General features: G+C 42.7%; 1 protein-coding gene across 5 annotated transcripts in view; it reads right to left on the bottom strand.

The window, feature by feature from the left end:
* ARHGEF7 (Rho guanine nucleotide exchange factor 7) overlaps nucleotides 1-15,223 on the bottom strand; it is a 92,288-nt gene extending 77,065 nt beyond the window's left edge. For 3 of the 5 annotated variants that reach the window (XM_014060385.2, XM_014060384.2, XM_087726450.1), the window contains exon 1: nucleotides 14,903-15,221. In XM_014060385.2, coding sequence (XP_013915860.1) covers nucleotides 14,903-15,067 — 165 coding nt within the window. In that variant the 5' untranslated portion in view covers nucleotides 15,068-15,221. Of the gene's footprint in view, nucleotides 1-14,902 lie in introns of all 5 variants that reach the window. The other 2 variants (XM_087726451.1, XM_014060381.2) reach the window with 2 other exon arrangements.
* Between the last annotated feature and the right edge of the window lie 3,505 nt (nucleotides 15,224-18,728).

The raw sequence follows: 18,728 nt of genomic DNA, 5'->3' as shown, positions 1-18,728 counted from the left end.
CACCCGCCCAGACGTTTCTGCGCAAACGCACAAGCAAATCAGTAATAAAAAAAAATTGAAACCCACCACTGGAGTGCATGTATGCTGATATCTAATGCAATTTCACAAGATTGGGATAATTTGATTTATTCTTTTTTAATGTTGGCATTAGAGCATCTCATCAGCATCAGGCTGCCAAAGTCTATTAGACAAAGCAGAAGCAGCCGAAGGGAATGTAAGATGGCAGGAAGAGCCCAATGATGAAGCTGAGGGTTTCATGGTTAATTACAAGCCCAGCACACTGGAGACAACAAAAGCAGTTGAAGTGAAAAGAGATGCTCTACTTGCAGTTTTTCTATTTTCAATTTTTTTATAATTCACAGAGGTTTTGTATACCTAGTTCATTTCCTAATAAAAATAGGAGATGGAAAGTATTACTATTAAACAGCCAGTTGCCAGAAAATTTCAGAAGTGGAATCTTGAGGCCCATGACCGGACAAAAGCACGAATGTCATAAGCACGCCGACAACACCGCGGCGCTAAAACCGCGATGTCAAAAGCGCGCCGACAGAAGCGCGATTTAATTTAAGGTAAGATTTACAGTTAGGTTTAGGGTTAGGTTTAGGGTTAGGGTTAGGGTTACGTTACAGCGCGCTTCTGTCGGCGCGCTTTTGTCGGCGTGCTTTAGGGCTAATTAGTCGCTCATTCGTCGCGCGGTTTTGTCACCGCGCTTTAGACACCGCGGTTTATTCAGGCGCGCTTTTGTTGTGCGCGCATTTGTGGTGGAACCCTTGAGGCCATGGAAGTCACAAAACAGAATTGGGCAAATGCCCATGACCCTGCCTACCTAAGCCATATTTTTTCACCAAACTGTTGAAAAAGCCACAATAGTTCATGGATAAGATTAAGTCATAAACCATGACTGACATATTGCAGTTGATAATTATACATTGTGCTAAGCCAAAGTCACATTATGCTTTAGCAGAAGAAGAAAATTTAGATGGTGCTTCTAAAATGATATATGATAGAGGTCAGCTAACAGGTGAAATTTCCCCAAAAGCTACAGTAGAACTGTAGGAGCAATTATCATTTTGCTATTCCCTGAACCATAAGGACAGCTGGTATACAGTTTAATTTGATGTACATTTAGGAAATGTTTGTCTCACCAGCTTTCATAACATTGTAAATGACAATAACTATGTGCACTGTTATTCCCTGAACAGACCAAACACAGCTGCCCCATTCAGAGTATTCCTGCCAGAATACATAAATCTCCATAGGAGGCTGCACATCGTCACTATTGTCAGAGAAAAAGACCATATGGCTACAATCAGCCCTGTGATGTCTTTGATCAACTGTCACAGAGGATCCTGCATGGGGGCTTCCTTTGTGTCAATAAAGTTGCAATATTTTGGTAGCTACTTTCAACACAGTGCTGCGATTTACAGGTTAGTGGCATGAGATCAATTTCCTAGTACAGTTGCTGCTTTGTTATCAATTTTATTCATTTGCTTCTTCACCATTATGCCATTTTTTTTCTCTGAAATGCTTCCCAACACTAGATATGCTATCATTCCATTTTCACAATCCATATTCTAAAGGCAAACAAATGTAAACAAAATACATAAAGATTCATACAATGCAACCTAATTTATATATTCTCCAGGATGACGTTATAAAAGTTTCCTTAGAATTCTGGCAGAAATTGATTGTCCTTGATTGAAAATAGGGAAGGAGTTACACATTCTAGTATGAATAATAACAGCATTTCTGGAAAAAGGTGAGGCTGAGTTCTCCCAGATTAAATTTTTGCCACCAGACCAGGTACAGTCCAGCATACTAGGAAAGTAGTATGCCCCAAATGAGTCTTTTCTTAAGTATTACCCAGTTGTTCCTTATATTTTTAGGTAATTGTGCTTGCTTACCCTTGCAATAAATCTTGGATTAACCCAGTCATAAATTTTATTAAATCTAAGAACATTATCTTAAAACTTAAAATATCAATGCCAAAACAGCAGCATTTTACTGCATATTCTTCTCTATTTAATCATTGAAGGAGATGGTCAGGTTTGGCTCACTTTTTAGTTCCTGCCCAACATGGGAGCTGGACAAAAATGGCTAAATAAAGGGATCCAAACATAAAGGAGGCTATAGGAAGGGAAAACTTGCCATCTTCACAAGTCGAAAATAAGTTGTTTCTCTTTCACTTTGTTTATAGAGAAAGCAGAGGTTTGTTTCTTGGGGCAAACCCAAGAGGCCAGACTGAGGCATTCATTTCTGGCTCATCAATGACCCACCCAGCTCTTGGATCTTTGTCAGGACTAGGATTTGAAAACAAACTAATTTTCCATGAAAACCAGTTTGGACTGAAGCTAAAGTTCCAGGCTAGAAATCCAGAGACTGTGCATCTTAGGCACAAAGCTATCTGGGTGATATTGCACAGGTAGTATTCAGCAGGTTCTGGCCAGTTCTGGAGAACCGGTAGCAGAAATTTTGAGTAGTTCGAAGAATTGGTAAATACCACCTCTGACTGGCCCTACCCCCATCTATTCTCTGCCTCCCGAGTTCAAGAGATTTTACAGTATCCTTCCCCTGCCAAGTCCACCAAGCCACGCCCACCAAGCCAAACCCACAGAACCAGTAGTAATTTTTTTTTATTCCCACCACTTTCATACCAGTACAAATTTTAGGCAGATTGTTTAAAATTTCTATTTTGGGGGATGGTGGTGTGCTCAACCTGCCAACTTTACAAAAAAATCTGCAATCTGCCATTCAGTTACTATTTCAAAAAGCTGTAGGAACCAGACAAATGGAATTGTTTACACATGAAGGATCCCAGAGGCTTCATGGGCTATGGTTCAACATAGGTGAATCTAACCATTACAATTTCTAAAACAAATAGTGTTAATACAAACACTGACTTTTTTTAGAAAGAACTGGGACTTTCCATATGCCATGCTAAGATGAAATGTGGCTGGCTAGTCTGTGGTTGAATAACCTGTGTTTAGAAGGTTCACTTAGCCATGATTAACTGTCATCAAACCAGCCAATTATATTTTAACCTATCATAATCTGCAGATCCACCATCTTTGGTTAGTTTGTGATTCAGTGTTAAATCAGTGGTGAAATTCAATTTTTTTTACTACCGGTTCTGTGGGTGTGGCTTGGGCATGGCAGGGGAAGGATACTGCAAAATCCGCATTCTCTCCCCACTCCTGGGGGAAGGATATTGCGAAATCTCCCTCAAAATTTCCGCTACCAGTTCTCCAGATCCTGTCAGAACCTGCTGAATTTCACCCCTGTTGTAGGTCCATATATTTGACTTAATTTACTATAACATGATTCCATGGGCATCTGCAGGAGGGCAGGGGTGGAAGTGATATCACGTATATCAGTGGTGGGTTACAAGCAGTACGCCCCGGTACGGGCATACTGGTGCCTGCCAGGAGCACCGGGTACCGCTCTGGTACAGTGCTCCAGAGGACCCGCCCGCCCTCCCTCTTTACCTGTATTTGAGCTCTTCAGCGCACGCACATGGAGTATACGGCGCCTGCGCAATGCTCTGCCAAGCAGCTGGAGTGTCACAGAGGCATCGTGGAGCATCACAGGAGGTAAGGATGCATGCATGTTCTTTGCGCGTGTGCGCACGTGCTGCACGCATTCATGTGGTGGACGCCAGGCCTCATTGCACCATACCGGTTGCAACGGGATTCGGAACCCACCACTGACGTATATCATGACTTCATCATACAATTGACATAAATTTGTCATTTGTCTGACAATGTCATGGTACAAGTATTGTCACTTTCACTAGATGAGTATGCATTGTTGCTATGTATGAACATAACCAGCTTGTCCTTCTGAAATGTGTAATCATGTAAATAACAACAAGCACCTTTTTTTTCCAGTAAGGCGCCTATGTTGTTTTTTTCCCAGTGTGGGCCAAAGCAAATGCAATAAGGACAGTTAAATGCAAAATTAGTTAAAAAAAGTATTCTACTTGCTGCATTTTGACATGGCATCAAGCCTTTTAAAAGAATGGGAGCCATGCCAGGAAAAAATCCATTTAATAGAAAAATTATTTAAAACAGGCTATAGCTTTCTGTTTTCTATATAAATATATAATCTATAAATACCCAAAGAAAATCAGCAAGAGAAAATGCCTTGGTTTGTTAGTTGGTTGGTGTCTTCATGCCATTTTGGAATCCTGGTGACTGCCAGGATTATCTTGGCAAGATTTTTGTAAGTAGTTTGTCTCTGCCTACTTTCATGACTGACCAGCCCAAAATAACCCAAATGGCCTCATCCTCAAGATGTGACTAGACCTCACAGTCCCTCAGGTTTTAACTTATACTTTTTCCAGTACACCAGTTTAATTTATTACATTAATATATACTCTATATGTTTCATCTTAAACAGCATTTAGACTATTATTGTTGGAATCATACAATGCCCCACATTTGTGATTTGTACATAAGCACAGTTTAAATAATGCACATTTAAATAAACCATGATTTAACATAGTGTGAATGTGCATTTGATTTGTTTTAGGATAAATTTGTGGTAAATGATTTAGAAAAATGATGTGTGAACAGGCTGTTAGACATTCTAGACTGACTCAGAACTGGAGCAGAACAAGACAGGGACTATGAACATATTTTCAAATACTTAAAATAATGTTGGCAAAACCAATCTACACAAATGGTTACTTTATGCACATTGCCCCATGTATTATCTTAGCAGTCCCCAACCTTTTGGGCACCAGGGACCAGTTCTATGGAGAGAGGTTTTTCTGCGGACCGGAGGGTGTGCTGCCTGCATCCTGCAAATGGAGCTTTCCTTTTTTGCATGGGTGGTTTCTGACATGCCATGGAATGGTGCCAGTCCGTGGACCGGGCTTGGGGATTCCTGTATCAGGGGTGGGCTACTAGGGGTTCACACAGGTTCAGGCGATCCTAGCTAGGATTCTGCCCAGTTTGGCAAACCCCCAAATGCCACCCTGGCTGGCCCCTCCCATCCTGCCACCCCTCCCAGGAGTCTCCATGCGACTCATTCATCATGCCAGGTAAGTGCAGGGCCCCCACGGAGGCTTGGGGAGGGTGAAAAATGGGCCTACTGGTGGCCGGTTTCCAGCCTCCAAAGGGCCTCCAGAGCCTGGGGAGGGTGAAAAACAGGCCTACCGATGTTCCAGAAGGCCAGAAATGGGCCTGTTTCTGGCCTCCGGAGGACCTCCCAGTTTTCGCCCTCCCAGAGGCTCAAGGAAAGCCTCCAGACCCTGGGGAAGGCAAAAAACTAGACCACACCCATCATGGCCACGCCCACCCAGCAACGGGGCAGCGAACCCATTGCTGCAATTTTTGAAGCCCACCCCTGCCCTGTATTATCTAATTAGTATTACATAGCACTGGGGAAAAGTGATTAGAAGTAACTTTCTGAATGTAAGAACTATTTAGCAAAAGAACAATGGTTGGATCCCTCTTCCTGGGAGCATTCAAAAGGATACTGAAGGACCATTTGGAGTACTAAGCAAGGAGTTAGATTAGATGACCTATCCAACTGATTATGTGTCATCCAAACAATATCAACGTTTAATGACAACATAGACTGCCGTCCTTCACAATGATCTGTCCCCAACCTGATCTTTCAGATTACCAATAATGGACTCCTTACTGCTAAGCTATAGTGAAGCTTATCTATTTTGCTGTGGGACACCCTCTTTTCTTTTTTTCCACTTTTCCTAGTATCACTGACTTCTCAAGAGAGCCATTTCTTTGCAAAATATGCCCAATATATGATCATTTGTGCTTCGTCATTTGCGTCTCAAGGGAGGACCTAACGTATATATTTGCTTTCTTGGCCATGAATGGTATTGAGGCAGCCCTCAACGTACAGCCATAATTGAGCCCAAATTTTCAGTTGCTACGTGAAACATTTGTTAAGTGAGTTTTGCCCCATTTTATGATTTTTCTCACCACATTTGTTAAGTGAATCACTGCAGTTTTTAAATTAGTATCACGGTTGCTAAATTAATCTGGTTTCCCCATTGATTTTGCTTGTCAGAAGGTTGCAAAATAGCAATAGCAATAGCACTTAGACTTATATACCGCTTCATAGGGCTTTCAGCCCTCTCTAAGCGGTTTACAGAGTAAAATACAAAGTAAAGGGGAATCACATGACTTGGGACACCGCAACCGTCAGAAATGTGAGTTAGTTATTAGGCATATGAATGTAAATCACATGACAGCGAGGCTGCTGCAATTGTCTTTAATGTGAAAATTGGTCATAAGCCATTTCTTTCAGCGCCATTGTAACTTCAAACGGTCACTAAATGAACTATTGTAAGTCGAGGACTGCCTGTACTTAGGAGCCGTCCCAAACATTGATGTTTAAACACATCAATAGTCTTTCTATCCTGCTTCTTCCAATTCATACCTTATGTGATTCTGTCACAACACATTTATTTTGCTACATTACCTAATCCACTTTGTAAGAGAAAAGCAGATGTGATTACATCATGTCATTTCCCTTGGCCCCAATAAAATGTTTTGGGGAATATGCAGATTGGTGGCAGTTTCTCATAACTCATGGAGAACCAAACTGCTTGGTAGGAGTTTTTACATGTAGAGCTTTTTATTCTCTCTTAGCTGCTCATCTTTTGCTCGAATTAAGGAGCTTTTAAGGAAACATTCTGTTAAGCACATAGTTCTCCTAAGTACTTGTGCATTTAACCGTTCTATCTGGATTGTCGCCTAACCCAAAATGCCGAAGTCATTCTTGCAAGGAGAATAAGCTGTTTTTATGAAGTGTCCAAAAGATTAATTCCAAACAGAAACATGCACTCAACTTAATCTTTATGGAGTAATGGAATAGCAGCCACATACCGTTACCGTATACGTTTGTTTACTGTGGCTTTATCTCAAAACCTCTTTATGTCGTTCACATACAGCTATCAATTTACATGGACAGAAAAGAAAAAAAAATAGGGATTATCATACACTACTCAGGCTACCTTTCAACTATTTCTAAACTTGCATTCATTTCAACACATTGGTTTCCAAAGAAACATGGTTTTTTTAAAACATGCATGTTGCACTGTACTAAAGTAAAGATGGGCTGTCATAAACTGGTCTTCCAGAAATTCCATTCTGAACTTCGAGTGGGTCATGCCTGACTTAAACTGGGTCATACAATTATTTCCTTTCTAAACAGTTGGGACAAAGACAAAATGACAAACAGGATTTGGACCACATATTTCACTAACACACAACTGTCTAAGTTTACACATTGTGACAAGCCATAATGTGGTTTGATTTGGGCTGATTGGGTGAATCTAACCATTCATAAAATATGATTTATAGAACAGTACATGTGATTAGTCATTACAAGAATAGACTGATGGACTGTGTCCCATCTAATAGTTGTTTTACAAATCATTATAGCTTATCCATCTTCTGAACTCTGGAATACCTATTGTTTGGAGTTCCTCAAAATCAAGACTTGCAACTTAAGACAACCTACTATAAAAATTCCCAGTTTTCAAATGGCAACTCCTTCTAATTTAAACAACATGAAAAATATGAAGTTTGTTGGAAGAATCATAAAGAAGAACATAACATGGTGGCAAACATGGTCAGTAAACAAATTTTCCAATTAATATGTTTTGAGATTATAGCCTTGAGGAAGAAGAATCTGCATTTTACAAATTAATATTGGATATTGCCAAAATGGCATTCCACCAGAATAGGTACAAGTAATCCTCGACTTTGTTTAGTGACTGTTCAAAATTACAAGACTAAAAAAGTGGATTATGACTGTTTTTCACATTTATGACTGGTACAGCATCCCCATCCCCATAGTCACGTGATCAAAATTCAGATGCTTGGCAACTGACTCCTATTTCTGACAGTTGCCATGTCCTGAGGCCATGTGATCACTCTTTGCAAACTTCTGACAAGCAAACTGAATGGGGAAGCCAGAGTCACTTAACAAATGCAGTGATTCACTTAACAAATATGACAAGAAAGGTTGTAAAATGGAGCAAAACTCATTTAACAAATATCTTGCTTAGCAACAGAAATTTTGGAGTCCATTTTCATTGTAATTTGAGGACTACCAGTAATCCTGAAAGCGCAACCATTCGTTTAACAATAGTTTAACGTTATGATGGCTTTGGAAAAAGTGACTGATGACGTGTTCTCAAAGTTATGTCCTATCACTCCGTTCATGATTATAATTCGGGCACTTGGAAATCAGCTCGTATTCATGCCAGTTGCAGGGTTATTTAATTGTGATTTTCGCAGCAAGTGTCTGACAAGCAAAGTTAATTTGGGAAGCCGGATTCACTTAAAGACCTGTGAATCACTTAACAGCCACATGATTTGGCATCATAGTACTATATTGTGCTGTCCCGCTCACTCACACACATGTAACAGTGGTTTGGTGAGTTTATTAATATTCCCCAGAAAATCCCTTCACCAAAAAAAAGAGCAATGACCAAAGAGTCCACAAGGCCCTTGAAAGTTTCTCAATCAAAATAAATCTAACAGGCAAACATACATCCACAATACAAGGGTTCACGAGGCAAGAAAATCCAGAGTTTCCAAGGCATGATCAAAGTCAAGGCACGGTGTCAATCCAAAGCGAGGCAGGAATCACAACAACCAGTAAACATACAATTAGGAAATGAACAAGTTCCCAGCATCACCTCCATCTGTTTGCTATGCTAAATAGCCAGCTCCTGGTACAGCTAGTCAAGAAAGGGCGAAGTATTCTCCTTGCAAGTAATCTGGCTAACCTTCTCGCTCCTGCCTTTTCTCTGCCCTGCGTGTTCTTGGATCAGACGCAGAAGGCAGTTCCTCTTCCTCATCTCTGGCCAGCTGCAGCTGCATCCTTTCCCCACCTGGAGCCTAGGGACTGTTCTGTTGCAGCTGTGATTTAGCCAAATCCTTTACAGACAGCTGCTTGGAGCCATCAATCAACTCTCCTGCTGACATGCCAGAAACTGGTTCATTCTCCCCCAAGCTGACATCTAGAGAGGTATCTGAGGAAGCATCACACATATCTATGTACAAAACCAGTGGAGCTTACTTCGCAACAACACTTTTGTCATTCTAATGAAAGCTCTGGATTTTGTAGACACTTCTCATCTGGAATCATCTAGAACCTAAGATTCTGATATCATCAAAATCTTTCTGATCAAGCTTTGGTGCCTCTACCAATAAACCATTATAAAAGCCAAAATAGACTTCCTTGTTCACTTTGGGAGATTGCTAAATAGTATTAGAAATACTAATAACAAGCAGAATTTAAAATCAATTCATATTGCTTTTAAAAAGACAACTTTAATTAACAGTGGGCCTTAGATTCAATTGAAAATTGTGAACTGATCCTGGAAAACAAAGAATAGACTTTTTCCTATTTAACTCTGGAGAAAGTGGTAAGAGTTTTTCTTTGTTTGATTATTTCATTTGGTTATTAACTTCTAATTTGTTTAGTTATTATTTCGGCAAAAGAAAGAATAATGGGAAATGTATTTATTTATTTGTTTATTTATTTATTTTAAATTCCGTTGTTTCAATAAAAGAGCCAATTACTCTTCTGCTGCCTGTACCTTCCACATGCTGCCTGTACTTTTCATCCAATTACCTGAACATCTAGGGCAAGGGTGTCAAACTGGTGGCCTGAAGGCCAGCTACGTCATGGGTCATGCCCACCCCAGCTCTGTGAAGGGGAAAAACATTGCGATAAGTCATGTGAAGGCAGCGTGATGCTGCGAGTTTGACACCCGCGATCTAGGGCATTCATCAGGAGTCCAAAAAAAATCAAGACGGCAACCCCACCCCTTTTTATATGCATCAGAGCCTCACCACTGCTAAGATTAAAGATGGTATCCAGAAACCCAGTGATATGCTTTCCTCCCTAAGAGGGGGGGAATTATTTTACTTGGAAATCTCATTCCTCTTGTTGGGTCTCTCAAATGAGACTGGCAGAGGAAAAGAGGTCCACTATTGCTACTCCTGTATTTGTATTGTATTTGTATTTGTATTTATTAGGATTTATAGGCCGCCCTTTTCCCTAAGGGGACTCAGGGCGGCTTACAATCATTAGGGAGGGGGTGCAATTCAAAAATAAACAATATGTGAACAAAGTAAAATAATAAAAACACAACTTGCATTCAACACTCAACACTCGGGTGGGGCAAATTAGAAGCTTATCCCCAGGCCTGTTGGGATAGCCAGGTCTTGAGGGCTGTGCGGAAGGCCTGGATGGTGGTGAGGGTGCGTATCTCGACGGGGAGGTCGTTCCACAGGGTCGGAGCTGCAACAGAAAAGGCTCTCCTCCGTGTAGTCGCCAGTCGACATTGGCTGGCGGATGGGATTCGGAGGAGGCCCAGTCTGTGCGATCTTATCGGTCGGAGGGAGGTACGGTAATCCCCTGACAGGTAAACCCCTGTCAGGGGTAGAAATCAGCAGTGAAAAGAAAGGGGGAGTTCTTCTCCTCTCTGCCTGCCTCTCCTTTCCCTGTCCAACTCTCCTTCTAGCTGCCCCTATTTTCCCCTTGATCTATCACTGTTCATTATCAAAGTAGGGCCAAGAACATATCCTACATGGTCCGTCCTTAGCTACCACTGCTGCTTCCTAAGTGATCATGATACTTTCTAAGAAGCACACTGGGAAGAGAAGGGGCAGCAAAGGGATAAGAGCAGGGGAGACAACAGTTCTTCATTTGATGAGGTAGGAAGATAAGAATGGAGAAGGGGTAATAAGGAAAGCTATCATTGAGAAGACTGTTGTGGTATGAGACAGCAACAGTCTGTATGGAAGTTACTTTTGGAAAGCAAACTTTCCATACCCATAACTTCCAAGGTTCCATAAGGTTGCTATTTCTTTGCTTCTACAGAAGACATTTGTTTGCTGGGTAACTTCTAATTTCTTCATCAATCAAAGGAGAAATGGTCACAGAAATTGGATGGAGGGGAAGGTCAGTTGGACCTGCCTCAAGCTCCTCCTCAAGGTGACAGAATTATCTTCATAAAGAAGAAACTGTACAGTTTTCAAATTTAAAAAAAAAAAACCCTGTTTTTTTTTTGGCTGGTACCAAGAGGAAGGCTCTGAGGACATATCTTGCGTAAATGGTAAGCAAGCCATTTTAGCATTTAGCAGGAAGTGTGCGTGATGAATCCTAAAATGAAATGAGTGTATTTGGTGGTCATTAAAATCCCTACTATTCTGTATGCCTAATATTTCACCAGGCTTAGATATATCTCAAAAGTTCAGTACATTTGCTTTTCATTTATGCAGTATTATTGGTCATATTAATTTTAAAAATGAATGTGTGTTGACACAAATCATTCATCCAAAAATTTAGACATATATTGAAATGGTATAAATCCTTCCAAAATTAATGCTCTTAATTTTACTACCGGTTCGGAAACGGGAGCACACATGCTTCACTTGCACATGTTGCTTCTGTGCATGCGCAGAACAGTAGTGGGATACGACCGGTACCAGTGCCTGCTGGGAGCACCAGGTACCATTCTGATACGGTGTTCCGGCGTGCCCACCTGCCTGCCTGTCCTCCTTACCGATATTTGAGCCAATTGAGGCTTCTGCGCACGTACACGGAGCGTACGGCGCCTGCGTGCTCCGCCAAGCAGCTGGATCGTCGCAGGTGGTAAGTACGCATACGTGCATTGCACGTGTGTTGCACGCGTGCATGTGGTGGACACCCGGCCATGTTACACCATACCGGTTCCAATGGGATCCGGAACCCACCACTGGCGTAGAACATGCTGCGCATGCGCAGAGTGTCCATGATGACGTCTGGGCAGATGGGCGGCCGCCACTACAACCGAACCGGGGGAACCGGCAGAATAATATCTCTGATCTAGGGTTTTCTTTTTTGAATTACATTCCTACATTATCCAAATTAATGATGAGTAAGCACATTGGAGATAGCCATTCTTTCACAAAATGCTTCAGTTTCCATTCCAAAATTTCTTCTTTAGTGACGATGAAACACAAATTGCAAATTTCATTCTATTTGCTTACTCCCTTATTTTCTCTCTACACCTTAATACTGTTAATTTCAAAGAATGCCAGGGCATTCAACAATTGCCAAGTTCGATCATTCTTTCATTAGACTTCAGGTCTAGTCAGTCTGCCAACACATCCTAGCCCTGAAAAAGAAGTATTTGCAAAGATATGTGGCAAGGTTACTGTAAGCATAATTTGGGTCTCAAAAAAGTTGAATATGAGTCCATAAGTCTTAGGCAGCCTCCATCAAAACCATGTTGACTATTGGGTTAGATATGTTTGATTAATGGTACACAAATTATGCTAAGGTTTGTTGAATTTTTGACACTTCACTAAATAAACAAACCCATAAAGCATATTTTATATAATACAACAGCTGGGCCCACACAGTACTCTATACCAAACCATACATACCCAGGCTGATGCAGGAAAATGGGTGTGGTTCCGTCCCGTCCCCCCACCCACGCTACTGCTCTTATGGGTTAGAAGCAACTGACAGAGATTTTAAAGAAGATCTAGATATAAGGGGGAATTTCCTGATCATGCAAGCTATTCAGCCATGGAAAAGCCTCCCTCCTGGAGCTGTGAGGGCCACTGAAATCTTTCAGGCAAAGGTAGGGCAGCCATTTATCTACCATGGTCTGAAGATTTCTGCCCTCGGGAGTCGTTTGGATTAGAAGACTTCCAATCCTGTGATTCTGTGATATATTCAGAACTTCCTCAGGATGATCACTGATAAATTTATTTTCATTATAAATTCCTGAAGGGGTACTCAGGGTTTATGAGAAATAGTGTTTTTTTATTAAAGCAAGATCTGTACATCTCTAAAGAAAGGAATTAAAAAATGCAAGGGACTTTTCTATCTCCCAGGCTTCATGAAAGCTATTGTTCAGAGCGAAAAAGTAAAAAGAAAATCAAAATTCAAATTCATAACATCTCAGGATGTGACTAGGAGCCACCTCCCATAGCAAATCCACCCTCTAGTGGCCATTACTATGCATCTAATATTCCGATTGCTTTAAAAGAGCACCAAAAGTTCTGGCCAGTATAATCTTTTCAATAAACAGTGTATGTACTTTTCCCAGCCCCTCATGGTTAATTCAGCTATTGTGATTTCCTCAAAACATGGAAATTCTCACTTGCCCATTCTCATTTAGTCTCTCCTTAATTAGAATAAAAGTGCAACTTCAGTCACTATCTAGGCCAAAGTGCATTGTACAGTTCATAGGGAGGGGGGAAGAATCAATGTGTAGCACTATTGCCCCTCCCTCCCTCCCTACAATCTTGTTCCTAGCAGACAGAGAAACAAAAGTCCAATCTACTGATCTAAGTACATTTGTATACATGTGGAATAAACATACCCTTCTCCTCTTGCAGAATACATGGAACCCTCACATTTCAAACTAAACTTGAAAATGCTTGAATAAACAAGAATTTGAGGAAGGAAAGCATTTTTAAAAATCATTCCACATGCCCAATATATTTTTTTTTTAAAAAACCTATGTCCTTGTTTTTTTTCCCATCACACAGTGCCCCATCTGAATATCAAGATACTAAACTTAGACTTTAAAATAACACAATAAATCACAGGAGCTGCCTTGCTAACTAGTTCATCAAGGTGCAATGGCACCTTAAGAAATTTCTCACTAGGAAGAACATAATCAAGCACTAGGAATGGGAGTGTCAAGGCAGAATTGAAATCAGGTGATTTTCCTCATTTTCCCCCTAAAAATAGAAGCCTATATTGCATGAAGTGCATTTAACGTGTGTGTGTTTGTGTTTGTGTGTGTGTGTGTAGAGAGTGTGTGTGTGTGAGAGAGAGAGAAGAGAGAGGGGTTTGTACAAAATTATAACTATAATATAAAAACCCTGCACAGTCACACTTACAATCTCAGTACAAAATTATGGTGTGTATTGATCTGTGGAAAATATTCTCAAAGTAAAATTAAATATGCCTTCGTGTCTATCAAAGCAAAACGTTTTTTACATTTCCCTCATAGTTAAGAAGATACATAATGCATACACAAAAAGGTCTTCGAATCTAAATATTTTATGAAAAAAAATCTTTCTTCTAGAGATTCATCTTTTTTCTCACACACACACACACACACACACACACACACACACAATTACACATAGATGATAATTCTAGAGGATGATTGATGACTTAATGCGTTTTGTCCTTTCTGGTTCGATTTGAAGATAGGAAGCCTGGGGCACTTCTTCGTGAAGGCCCCAAGAGCTAAAAGTGTAGCTGCCTTACTGTATTTCAAACTCTGCTCCCAATTCAGCCCACCTCCCCACCCACTCCTCAGTTTCCATCCCCTCCTTCAAGCTTGACAATGGAGCCTCTGCAGCTAGACAGGAAGGATGTGTCCGCGCAAGAGCCTTCCCACGGAAAAGGCCACACGCTTCCTGCCTTTCCAAGGGTGGGGAAAGGCTGTGTTGGGGGGGGGGGGGTGTAAGAGACCCTGGACAAAGGAAAGTGCGTGGATCTAGGCGAGTCCTGGGCTCGGCTCACTTTCCGACATATCCAGAACAGAAGGAGCCTGACGGATTGAATCCAGGCGTGTCATGCGCGCTTTTTTTTTTTAAAATCTGCCCGAGTCTCTCTGTATCTCTGCCCAGATAATCCGGGGGGGCTGGTAGCCTCGCCTTATGCAGCCCACCGCGCGGGGTTTTAGGCTGCAATGGTTGCAAAGACCCGCACATGCTTGGAAGGGCAGTTTGGGTGCGATCCTTGCGTTATGCGACGCCCTGGCGGTGAAGCCCAAGTAAAACCCGATTCTCTTATGGGGCCGGGCCGGCGTAGGCGGCAGCGGGGTGGGGGAGGACGAGGGGAGAGGAAGAGATTTAATGGGCAATATAGGAATATTAAAGACACTTACTTTATCTATGGTGCCCGGTAGCAGGCGATCCAGCAGCCTGCAAAGAACCACCCCGTCTTTCAGAGATGCCTGCAAAAATCCCTCCGGGTCGGAGATGCTTTTTTTGGGCGACTCCAGCACCCCCAGGGTGATCAGCCATGTAACGGTTTGCTCGGCTGAATTCATGGCTGCTGCCAAGAAGAAGCTTCTAATCCCACCGAAGAGCCAGCGCGCCAGAGACGGGGAAAGCAATGCAGCACTCGGGGAGGCGAGGGTCGTCTTTTACGCGGCGCTGGGAACTGTTGCTTTCCAAACCAGCGCTTTCTCCCACGGACTTGCCCCCTCCAAACCACCACCCCCTTCCCCCCCCCCTTGGTTTTTCTTTTTTTGGCTTGGGGTTTCACATGGAGGCAGCAGCCGAGTCGCGAGTCGCCGCCGCCGCTGCTTCTGGCGCCGCCGCTCCCCCTCCTCTTTTCTCCCGTAGTTGCAGATGATGACGACTCGGTTTACGAAATCCAGGAGGCTCGGTTTCTCCCTCCCGTGCTTTTTGGCAGATTGTCAAACGCCTTTTCATTATGCACACATGAACCTGCAGCGCCTCCCCCCGCCGGCTGCCTCTCCATGACATCATTCGGGCAGCAGGAGGAGGCGGGGGGGAGTGGGAGAAAAATAGACCCCCTTCGCCTGTTCCGCGCGCGGACCTCGCCAAGAGTCAGCGCCCCGCCGTCGGGCGCGCGCGCCCGCGCCCCAGCCGGGGAATCTCAGCTTCAGCGACGCCGAGCCTTTCCTCGCAGAGACGCCCCCGCAGGCCGACGTTGCGGAGCTCCCATCCCGCGCGGAAAGGGGCGCATGCACACGTTCGCGGTCGCACACGAGTGCGCGTGAAAAGGCAGGGTTGGCTTCGCTTCTGCGGCCTGGCGGAGGTCTAGAAGAGCCTTGGAAGCGTGCATGTGTATACACGGGGAGAGAATGTAGAGATTCCATGACTCAAACGATGGGGCGGGCTAAATTCAATATATAAACATTGAGCAGAACATTGGAAGGAAATAATTGATTGCTTATTAGTAACCTATGACTATCACTGAGTGTTGTATCTCATGATTCTTGATGAATATATTCTATTTTATTTGTCTTTTATGCACACTGAGAGCATATGCACCAAAGACAAATTACTTGTGTGTCCAATCATACTTGGCCAATAAAGAATTCTGTTCTATTCTATGATTATTTCCTGCGTGAGGGTTGGAGGCTTTTCCAGTGATTTGAAGGGAAACACGCGGAGAGGGGGGTGTTTGAAATCAGACCAGGGGGGAGGCAGAAATAAGAGGCGACGTATCTTTTAATCCTTTTCGGGAAGCTCCCAAGCTACAAATTCACCGTACTAGAGAAGATGCGGGAAGATAATCTGCCTGACTTCTTGGGCAACGGAAAGAAAAGAAACTCCCCCCTCCCCCCAAAAAACCCCTTCGCGTTTAGGACGGATTTTTCCTCGCGCTCCAAAATAGTTCAAGAGCTCGGCTAACTACGGTACAAGTACATTCAACCCTGATGTGGCTTGAGCGGTTCTTGCTCGCGGCGCCCTCCAGCGGCAGGTGCGTTTATTTCTACCATTATTCATGTACACAGTAACACGAATAAGTCGACGTGAGGCTTTTGTGAAGGAAAATTTATTGTTTCTTTTTCCTGCTGACTAAAAACGCAGATAAGCCGCATACATACATATCTGCCTTAAACTCTAAGATTTTAAAAGGATGGGGAAGGATTTTTAAAACTACCAATTGTGGCGGTTTTTTAAATAAAATGCTTGGTATCAATAGCTGTCGGTGCTAAATTATGGTGCAGCCTAATAATATAGATTCTGATTTATAAAGCATACTTTATTTCCTTTTCATTCAATAAAGCAATTTTTAGTTTAAACAAAAGTAGATAAAATCAGACTTTATTTTTCTCTACATACAAACTTTATGCCAATGAAACTTAATTTGAATGCATTATACTATTAATTAGTAAACTCTATATTTTTTCACAATCTACTATTTCAATACATTTTGTGGGGGGTTTTCTTTTTTTGTTTTGTACTTGTAGCATTTTGCTAGAAGAGCTTTTAATAAGATACAGATTTGACAAAAATAATCTCTTTTGTCTCTGTTTCATCACATATGTATTACATGTATATAATACTTTTCTTTACCCTCACAGCAAATAATATGAAATTTGAGAAAGTCAGTTTGCTCCAAAATCAGAGCTCTCCACTTTTCTTACTTGCAAAATCTGACCAAATTAATCAATATTTCAAAATTGCTTTTGTTGATATAAATGCCTAGAGAGTCTTCATGATTTTCCATAGGTAGCAATGAATATCTATATACTACTAAAACTCTTGTTCCCATAACCTTTAACTGAGTGAAGCAGAACATCATAGGCCAACAATTTTTAAACCAGGGTAACCTCAAATGGACTAATTTACAGAATGGATCCAAAATCTGGCACCCACAACGTCTATGGAATTGAAATTTAACCAATTTTAGAAAATATTTTATGACATAATAATTATTATAAAACAATTTATGACATGATACAAAATGTCATACAATATGTCCTGTGCTGATGTTTGACTGGGCTATCCAGTTCAACATGGGCTATTTTCAAGACAAATATACATTTCAGAATATATCCCAACTTTTCAAGTTTAGTTTAGTTTAGTTTTATTAGAATTTGTAGGCCGCCCTTTTCCCTGAGGGGACTCAGGGCGGCTCACATAAAACTGGGAAGGGGGGAACACAAACATCAAGATAGAAGACATATAATAAAATAGTAGGCAACATACATTCATCATTCGGGAGGGGTAACTATCCTTATCCCCAGGCCTGACGGGCGAGCCAGTTCTTCAAGGCTATGCGGAAGGCTTGGACGGTGGAGAGGGTACGAATCTCCACGGGGAGCTCGTTCCAAAGGGCCGGGGCTACTGCTGAGAAGGCTCTCCTCCGCGTGGTTGCCAGTCGACACTGGCTGGCCGATGGGATACGGAGGAGGCCTAGTCTATGGGATCTTATTGGTCGCAGGGAGGTAATTGGCAGAAGGCGGTCTCTCAAGTATCCAGATCCACTGCCATGTAGGGCTTTATGGGTGATTAATAGCACCTTGAAGCGCATCCGGAGATCGACAGGCAGCCAGCGCAGCTCGCGGAGGATGGGTGTTATGCGGGTGAATCGAGGTGCACCCGCGATCACTCGCGCGGCTGCGTTCTGCACTAGCTGAAGCCGCCGGATGCTCTTCAAGGGCAGCCCCATGTAGAGCACATTGCAGTATTCCAGCCTAGAGATCACAAGGGCCCGAGTGACTGTTGTGAGAGCCTCCCGATTCAGGTAGGGTCGCAACTGGCGCACCAGGCGAACCTGGGCGAATGCCCCCCTGGTCACAGCCGTTAGGTGGTGGTCAAATGACAGCTGTGGATCCAGGAGGACTCCCAAGTTGCGAACCCTCTCTGAGGGGTGCAAAATTTGACCCCCCAGCCTGAGTGTTGGAATATTAGTCAAATCTTTGGGAGGAAAACACAACAGCCACTCGGTCTTTTCTGGGTTGAGCACAAGCTTGTTAACCCTCATCCAGTCCATAACGGCCTCAAGACCCCGGCTCATCACATCTGCCGCTTCATTGAGTTGGCACGGGGCGGACAGATACAATTGAGTATCGTCCGCATATTGATGGTATCTAATCCCGTGCCTGCGGATGATCTCTCCCAGCGGTTTCATGTAGATGTTGAATAGCAGGGGGGATAAGACCGAGCCCTGAGGCACCCCATAATTTAGGGGCCTAGGGGACGATCTCTGCCCCCCCACTAACACCG

The sequence above is a fragment of the Thamnophis sirtalis genome, unplaced genomic scaffold (assembly GCF_051295495.1).
Source record: "Thamnophis sirtalis isolate CommonGarterSnake01/CBP01778 unplaced genomic scaffold, rThaSir2_p1.2 scaffold_12, whole genome shotgun sequence".
NCBI classification, from domain to species: Eukaryota; Metazoa; Chordata; class Lepidosauria; order Squamata; family Natricidae; genus Thamnophis; species Thamnophis sirtalis.
The sequence above is the reverse complement of the archived record's forward strand: the minus strand, read 5'-3'. Positions and strand labels throughout refer to the sequence as shown.